Source organism: Elephantulus edwardii, unplaced genomic scaffold (assembly GCF_000299155.1).
Source record: "Elephantulus edwardii isolate Elephantulus edwardi_28Jun2011 unplaced genomic scaffold, EleEdw1.0 scaffold00073, whole genome shotgun sequence".
NCBI lineage: Eukaryota > Metazoa > Chordata > Mammalia > Macroscelidea > Macroscelididae > Elephantulus > Elephantulus edwardii.
The window spans coordinates 2,046,900-2,056,396 of NW_006399823.1; the positions used below are offsets into that span (position 1 = coordinate 2,046,900).

Sequence of the window (9,497 nt, forward strand, 5' to 3'; positions counted from 1 at the left end):
TATTTCAGAAGTGGGTGGCCAATCCTTCTTCCTAGTCTGTCTTAATCTGAATGTTCAGATTTAGAGGAGTATCTGACAGACAGCAATTTGTGAAGCAGTGTTATGTATAATTGCAAGAACAAATGTCCATCCACAACCAGACAGATTGAGAAATTGTGGTACATTCACACAATGGAATACTATGCAGCCCTCAAGACCAATGATTTAAAACATTAACACATAACTTGGGAGAGACTGGAAGGCATCATGCTGAGTGAACTAACTCAGTCTCATAAGGATAAACATTGCACAGGACCATTATTGTAGAAAGAGCAGGATAACTAGTAAAACATATATGGGGATCCAAGGAGGGGAAGGGAGGGAACAGAGGGGTAAAGTTGGATGGGGGTAAATTATAGGATCATACAATTTGGTCGGTGCAGGGAGAGGGTAAAGGAAATGGGAAAGATCCAGAGGGGATCTGGAAAGAAAGGGTAAGGATGGACCTGGTTTAATGGTGATTGATTTTATAAAACATAATGAATGGGAATGATGTTATGAAACACAATACGAATGAAAAATTTGGTTGGGAGGGGAGAAAAGTGTAACAATGAATAAATGGAAATCCAAAGTCTCTGTAAATTTTCACTGAAATTAATAATAAATTTTAAAAAAACCCAAGGAAAAAATGAACTTTATCTGCAAACCAGTGTAATATTTAAAAAAGAATAATTTCAAGGAATATTTTTTGTTTAGGGCAGGATTGCTACTAAAGAGTTGTGGAAGGGAGCTCTTATTGGTGAGAACCATAGAGTTGACACTCTCAGAGAGACTGACACAGCTAAGCACTTTGTATTTTTCAGTAAAGAGAGATCTGGCTGCAGGGGTCTATATGTCTCTGACTCCAGGCCTCTTTTTAGACCTGACACATGGTTGTTTGTCTCCACCAGTGGCTCCACGGGGAAAAGATGGGCAATCTCCTATCATGTGATTTACAGCCTCTAAAAATCCACCAGAGGGTCATCAATGAGTTGCTTCTGACACAACTGCACGAGTCAGTGTGTCATTTGTTGAGTAAAGTAGAGGCATATGTGTAGGGAACATGCCATGGGGTGTTTCCTGTGCCATCTCACAGTCCTGCATTTCTTGAAGTTCATGCATGGAAACCATCGAGCAGCTCTGGTGGCATAGGTATTGGGCTGCTAACCTAAAGATAAGCTGTTGGAATACACCAGCTGTTCTCCAAGCTTTGGGTCAGAATGGACTGTGTTAAGCTCTGCTACCAGCATAGGAGAGACATGCAGTCCAACATTTCCATAAAGACTAGCAAGTTTCTTGTAGAGAAGGTTGTTACAGAAAAAAAAGAGATTACTGAAAAAGAGACTACTCTCAGGTTTGTTAATGAAAGAAAGAAGGAATACACAGAGGCAAGCAGAGCACACCAAGAGGCCGACAGCATGTCCCCTTGTGTGAGCGAGAAGGATCATGGATGTAGGGCAGAGCTCCAATAATCATGGAATCTGCTCTCTACACTTCAGTGTCCTACTTTTCCAATTAGTGAATTTTTCTGATTGGTGGTGAGAGAGAACTCCTTCTTCTCTAATGATCTTGGATGTTATCTAAGGTCATGGCATGGGTTTGCTCAATGTTTGGTGCTCACAAGTATAAACACAGAATGATGGCGTGGGGAGGGGAGGTTTGACTAGAGCTGCAACAGTTGTTGCTGGCACTAGTTCTGCTTCCTATTGTTTCCTTAGACCCTCCTCTCGGTGTTCCTTTTGTTCTTTCTGACCCTAAGAGACTGGACAGCAGTGGGTTTGGTGTGACATGTGCACAGTGACATGAAGGTCTTTCTTCATTGAGGTGGAGGCTTGACCTTCCATAATGGACATGAAAGCTCTGAGATTTAGAGATGGGGTGCAGAAGAGCTGGACTTTAGAGGAGGCATGAATGTGGAAATTATGAAACAGTATCTTTAATGTCACATGGTAGCAAAATCTTGCTGAAAATGATCTAAAAACAGCTTAAAGAACACATTGACAGAGAACTGCCAGAGGTTCCAGTTGGCTTAAAATGAGGCCATGGCACTAGCGATATCAGTGTGGGTGTCAGATGTAACTTGGCTTGTGTATCAGATAGATTAGGCCAAAAGTCAAAACACGCTTATGGGAAAGAGAAGCTGCAAAACTCCAAGTGCTAATCTAAGATGGCAAGTCTCAACTGTTTGGTTACACTTCAGAGTTGCTTACTACAGGTAACTTTGAAAGACTTTGATACGTTGCATCATTTTTTGACTAATCAGGAATAACGGTATTTCAATGAGAGTGTCTCAAGCTATAAACCAGAGGCGTCTGAGTCCTGCTTGAAGCTTCGTGTCAACTTGTCTGGCTGTGGTGAGCACTCTGCTTTCATTAAACAGTGGCCATGATTAAAGTTGATGCTAGGTATATTGTTGGTGTTGAGTAACACCAAGTGGGAACTAACCCATAGCTGACTCTGCAGTGGGTTTTCTGAGGCAGTTAATCATATGGGAGGTGATTGTTCAAATCTTTCCCTGGGAGCAGCTTTTGGATTAGAAGTACATACCTTTGGGTTGGCAGGGCAGCTCTTTACCACAAAGCCACCAGATGCCAGTCAAGGTTGGGAATTAATGCTTAATGGGCTTTTAAGATTTGAATTGCCTCTAATGCTTTAGGGTTGGATTGATTTGATAGGTGGGCTTCAGACCTGACTACCCCAATAAAGGCTAGGACTTGAAATATACCTTGCTGGTGGTCTCTGCCTGTGTTAGAATCTACAACTTAGACTGTGTTAGACTACAACTGATTCAGTGACTGGGGTAATCAGGATGGGTGTATTGGAGACAGTGCGATTGGCACAGGACAGAGCAGAGTTTAGGGCTGTTGTACATAGGGCCGCTATGGGTTGCAAGCGACTTGACGACACATAACAACAACAGCAACAGTACTTTGTATATTCCATACTCCAGTTATTAGTTGGAATGTGAAACCCTTGCCTAGACCAGGAAGCTATTGTGTGAACAGTGCAAGGTGATAACTAGATAGTTTAAAATTAAGAAAGCATGGCATTAGGATCATATCCTTTCTCAATAGCCATTTAACCTGTATGCTGAAAAAAGCATTTGAGAGATCGACCTTGGTAAACCAAACATAATTTGATGATTTATTTCACACGTTTCCCTGACAGTAATCAGGAATTCCTATGATTCCTTTCAGCTTTAGTATCAACGGTGTCTTGGCACAATCTAATTCTCCTTGTTTCTAGGTCATGGAGATAGAAGTTCCTGTGGTCCATTAGTCCTTTATATTGATAATTCTCAATAATAATGAGAATTTTTAAAAAAGATAAATGAAGTACTGGGCGTCATTCAGTACTGTACATCAGAACAGACAGAATAGACAGAATCATTTATATGAACTTTATACGTTATTACTGCTGTTCTCATGTGTTGTTGAGTTGGAATTAACTCAGAGCTTCCCCTAGAGCAGATTTTCAGAGGGTGTAAAATGCATGGGAGGAGATTGTCCATTTTTCTCCCCTGGAGCAGCTGGTGAATTTGAACCACAGGCCTTTGGGTTAGCAATGCAGCCTTGTTTTTCTGCTCTCACAAGTTTCTGTCTCTGACCATGTGTTAGTTATCTAGTATAGCTACAACATAAAAGACATGTGTGATTGATTTTAACAAGTTTATTTCTTTCATTGATTGTTGTTGTTGTATACCATAGAATTGGAACTGACCTATAGCTGACCCTCTTGTGGGTTTTCAGAGGCAGTTAATCACATGGAAGGAGATTGTCCATCCTTCTCCTACAGAGCAGCCAGTGGCCTCAAACAGAGAGCCTTCAGGATTGCAGCGCAGCTTCTTGCCACTAGGCTACCAGAGATTAGGAGGATATGAACCTGAGTACAGGGTGCTTCACTCAGGGGAAGGCTTCTCCTCTCTTTGAGTTCTAGAGAGGAGTGCTAGTCTCCTTTCAACATCTGTGTGCCTGGCATTCCTTGGAGAGCTCCATGACTTGTCCTTTCCTGTGTGAAAGAGTTTTCCAGCATGGTAACCTGGAGTCCAACGTCCCTCTTCCTATCCTTGACTCCTTCTACTGGGCAATCTTGTTTTATTTTTTACATGATTATTTATCTCTCAGCTTGTACTCTTATCTCTTGTAAAGTAAAAGGTGCCACAAGTCCACAGTTAATTCCATTACAACCACTTAGCTCATCAGATCATTACATTACTATCACACTACATCCCTATGTCCACACACAGGGAATCAGGGCAAAGTCAAGCAAACGCATATTGTGAGAGAACACAATTCAGGCCATGACATTCAGGATACGGTCTACCCTTGCTTATTTCTCTCTCTACAGTTTTGGAGTTTTCTATCTCTTAAGATTTATCATCACATGTTTTAGATTTGTGAAAATTTTACTGTATTTAGAATCCAAAATCATGTCCATTAGGAAGCATATTTTCCAACAGCAGTGCTAGAGTGCAAATTTTGAGACATTGATTTTTTTCCAAGGCTTTTTTTCCATGACAAAAATAAAAATAATAAATACAACACCACCACCACCAACAAATATTACAGGACAAAAAAGAAGGCATTTTTTTTGTTTTAATTGTTCATTGGTAACATAAAGCCCAGTCTAACTTGGATAGAGATCATTGCTAGAAGAACGTAGAAATGTCGTGTCTTAAGTATGATTACAATGATGGTGATAATAGAGTTCACCAATTCCTGCCAACTGAAGGTGAGAAGGATGGAAAAGGACTTTTCTCCAAAACAGATGGTGTTCTAGACATTTTCCTAGAAATGGCGAATTAGCAAATGCTGGATTATCCATATTTAAACAGTACTGTCTTCAAAAGCCCACTTAATTGAATTAGGAAGTGTTTGCCACGGAAGATGATGCAGAAGTCTTAAAAAACTGTCATTTTCTTTAAAGCTTGTGATCCATCATTATGAATCACCCCAACTCTAGGATTTCCCTATAAATGTTCTCTAGAGAGCACTAACAAAATGAGTACCCTTTCTTTACTGTTTTCTGAATATTTCTATTTGGTCTGCATCTTACTAGTAGTAATTATGGGAGACCATGGGAATACATACACTCAATGGTGCAGACGTGAGACATAGGAAGACACTGTTTCTAATTTAACATCTTCAAGATTTCTATTCATGAAGATGTTAAATTAGAAACAGTGTCTTCCTATGTCTCACGTCTGCACCAATTCAATACTTGCCTTTTTAAAAAAAGCTTTTTACTTAATGAAAGGATGCAATAAATGTTAAACAATTTTGGCAACAATTACTTCTCACAATGATCAAATGGTGCATGTGTTTTAGGTTGGACCACAAGGATCCGCGATGCCTGAAGTAAACATTGATTGGCTGGATGAGTGTCAGAGGCATCGTTTAAAGGAAATGCTAGTTGTTGTTGATGAAAATGATAAGGTTATTGGTGCAAATAACAAGAGGAATTGCCATCTGAATGAAAACATTGACAAAGGTAGAGTGGACAGTTTGACTGTATTTTATGCCATTTTAACTCAAATTGACAGTGATAGTTCATTCACATTGCCCTTTCATGGGAACCAATTCATTGCCGACTGTTCAGCAGGAGTTAGAGGCTGTAAATCGTGAGAGATTGCATGTCTTTCTCCTGTTGCGGGTTCAGAGTGCCAGAGAGGTGTCACATTTGAGTTAGCATCACAATTCTCTAGTGGCAGACTAGGCCACCAGATCTTTCTTAAAGAGAGGTAGACAGGTACAAAGACAAACATTTGTGGTATCCAATCACCTAGTCTTTCATTCATAGGGTTGCTATGAGTGTTGACAGCACTTAACAACAATAACAATGACAACATAGAGAGAGCTACGTTGGCCTAGTTGATAGAAAGTTATGGTACCAAGCCCAAGGTGGGTGATTGAATCTGCAGCCCTCAGGCCTGGTTTTAGTAGTTTCTTTGTCAAACATTTTTCTAGGTGTTATTGCACTGGTCTATGCATTGCTGTACAGAGGTGGTCTGTGCGTTGCTGTACAGAGGTAACTCGTGGTTGCTGTGATGCTAAACTCTGTGACACTCATGTGCCAAATGCGAAAATGATTACCCATGATGGACAGTGTTTAGTGGAGCTTCCTGTTCAAACAAGCTTGGAAGCAGGAGTGGCATCTACTTCCGAAATGGCTTGACTCCTGAAACTCTATGAACAGTGCTCAGGTCTTTTGTTCATAGGGTCACTATGAATTGTCTATGACTTGAAGACACTTAACAACAACAACTACAACAACAATCACCTAGTGTTCTTATTAATTGTCATCTTTAGGAGAAGTTTCAGAAAGATAATCTTAGATCTGTTTAGCTTGAGTTTTCAGTGGTCAGGCATGTTATTTCCCTACATAGAACCACAAATTCCAGTTTGGGCATCCAGTGATTCCCTTCCTTATAAAAGCAGCCATGACTAGATCATCTGCTGGTAGTGTTGAACTGTGAAAGAGACTGAGCTTGAGCTTAGAAGAAAAATTAATGACTTCAGCGATTCCATATTTAGGCGTTGACAAGAGTCCGCATTTACTTTTTCAGGACTGTTGCACCGATCCTTCAGTGTTCTCTTATTCAATGAAGAGAATAAAGTCTTGATTCAACAGAGAGCAGACACGAAAGTAACTTTTCCAGGTGGGTCCTTCAATTCAAATTAGATGGATTTTACAAACCATGTTTGTTGGACATGACTAGCTTTTCTGAGAACGTAGCTGAGAAGTAAATTCTCAGGAATTAGGGCCATCACCCAGCTTTCATTTTATTAAAATATCTGGTTATCTCTGAGGAGAGAGAAAGTGTGAACATGTCTTTAAAGAGAGAGAAAACAGTAAGTCGGTCATTTCAGATTTAGGGTGATCCCATCTGTGCCAGAACAAAACCATGCTCCAGAGTTCAAGAGCTTAATTTTCAGATGACAAGTCTTTGTTCCTGAAGCATTAATAGGTCAAGTTGAGCCATCAAACTTCTGATGATAATTATGTGCATAGAAGTCTTACCTAAGGATTTAGACAGTGAGAGTAAATAGCATTTAGCATAAAAATGTATAATGGTAAAATGATTACCCAGTTTTAGGGTCTTATAGTCTCCCACACTTTCATCTCTTCCCATAGAATTCCTGTTGGATTTGAACTCCCAGAGAGTTACACCCATCAGGTTAATACCACTTCTTACAGACTAGACCATGATAGTTACCAGACAGAGATGTAGAGGGGTATAAAGGTCAACATTTATCATACAGGAGTTCTAAACCTCTCATCTTTAGAAACAACTTCATGAAGTATTCATCTTCTGTTTACTGAGCCTTCATTTGTTAGACAGGTTTTCATGATGTGAGGCCATGATGGAAGAGTCTGTTTTAATGAACAGACTCCATTCAGTCTTTTAAGCACTTACATGAACTCAAGTTTTTTGTTTTGGTTTGGTTTTGGGTGGACTGTCCTACACTTTTCCAAACCACCCCTGGCTTAACACATTGACATTAGAGGAAGCCTTTGGATAGGAGATTGTGACAATGAAAATTCTTTTTCTTTTATCTTTTTTTTAACTTCTGCATCTCTAAGAAGTGTTGAATATCTCAGAAAACAGAAAAGCTAAAAAGACATTCAGTGACAAGTCTGTTCCCTTCCTCTTCCATCGTAAATGGTATTTCCAGTAGTTATGTAGAGTCATTAGTATGCTTCATTAGGAAAATGTTTACACAATTGTTATATGTTACATTTTTCTTTAAAACTGTATTCATGAAAGAAGATAAATCCTTTTCCTAAAGATGACTTTGTTCTATGAACACCATCTTCAAAGTTACATACACATAGATACACTTCTTCCTATCAGTCTGTGTTTAACAGATTCTTAGGGTGTATGTCAACTCGAGATTTATTTAAGGAAAGTTCCAAGACATATATTTGATTAATTAACTTTCAATCAATGGGATCAACAGTAAGTATCACATGAGCAGCAAAGGCAATCCATTCTTGACAACTCAGCGACATAACCATTATGTTCATTTTCTCAGGATATTGATCGGAAAAGAAATTATCACCTGTATTAGAGTAGAATTGTCTTTCATGAGGATTTCATGTCTATGTTTTCAGAAGATGAGCATGCTTTCCTTCTGAGATTTTTTGATGTGGACTGTAATCGCCAATCTTTAAGTTAGGAGCTGACAGTTTTCACAGTTTGCACCACCCAAAAGATACTTTTTTTTTTCAGCATAAAATGAATTCTTTATTTTCCTATATAAGCAACATACAATTATGGAGTTACGTTGTTGTAAGATCCTATCTTTTTTAGGAATTTTAAACTGTCACAGGCCATTAAAGTGACACAGCGTCAAAAGTTTCAGAGGACACTCAAGATGAATCTTTGCTTTTGGTCTTCATCCAGGCTATGTTACAGATGATCCTGCCTTTATCTTAAGGATCTGTATTATTATTTAATACATTCAGTCTACAACAATTACAGTATGAGACACATACTTTGTTCATTCTCTCTAGGGTATTACAGTGATTCTTGCTGTAGTCACCCCTTATTCACCCCACTGGAACTGGAAGAGCAAGATGCCATTGGAGTCAAAAGAGCAGCCCTGAGAAGGATGCAGGCTGAGCTGGGGATTCCCCCTGGGCAGGTACCCCACACCTTTGCAGACTACACTGAGGAATTGAGTGGGCAGCATTCAGAGAAAGCTGAAGAAGAATTCAGTCACTGGATTTCTATTATCAGCCTCATAAAGGGGCTGTTATTAAAAGGAGGCTTATCTATGTCTTCTGGGTAGATGTTTAGGAATCAGGATTTGTAAAGAAAACATTGAAGAAATAAGATACTGAAATCTTAAAATGATAGAAAGTTCTTAATTTATAAAATTTTATTCATTAAAAGAAGATAGTTGAGGGAGAAATTGGACATTTTCTTGGCAAAGATTGCCAGTTCTTAGAGGGAAGGGGCAGTTCCTTAAGGAGTAGCACACAGGTAAATTGACACAAATATCAAAACAGATTATGACTCAGCCTTCAATGTACAAGTTCAGTGAAAGTTAAGGTTGGGGTAATTAACTCTTTTGAGTGAAAACCAATGTTTGTCTCTATAGTCTATATTTCAACATTAGCAATTTTCATTTATATTGCATCAATTTTTGCCATAGGTTTCTATCGAAGATATTTTGTTCATGACAATTTATCATCACAAAGCAAAATCAGATGCAAATTGGGGAGAACATGAGATTTGTTATCTTCTGCTTGTTAAAAAGAATGTTCCTCTGAATCCAGATCTGAGTGAAGCAAAAAGTGTGTCCTACATGAACAAGGAAGAGTTACAAGAGCTGCTGGATAAAGGAGCCAGAGGAGAAGTTAAAGTGGCCCCTTGGTTGAGAACCATAGCAGAGAAGTGTCTACCTAAGTGGTGGGATCATTTAGGTGACATAGTTCAGTTAGCTGAGCCTAATACAATATATAGAGTGTAG

General features: G+C 39.1%; 1 protein-coding gene across 1 annotated transcript; it reads left to right on the forward strand.

Annotated features, from left to right (window-relative positions):
- Positions 1 to 5,366: 5,366 nt before the first annotated feature.
- LOC102875258 (isopentenyl-diphosphate delta-isomerase 2-like) lies at positions 5,367 to 9,497 on the forward strand. Its single transcript, XM_006888954.1, has 4 exons — positions 5,367 to 5,508; positions 6,584 to 6,676; positions 8,536 to 8,666; positions 9,180 to 9,497. The coding sequence occupies exons 1-4, from the start codon at positions 5,367 to 5,369 to the stop codon at positions 9,495 to 9,497; spliced, it is 684 nt and encodes a 227-aa protein (XP_006889016.1).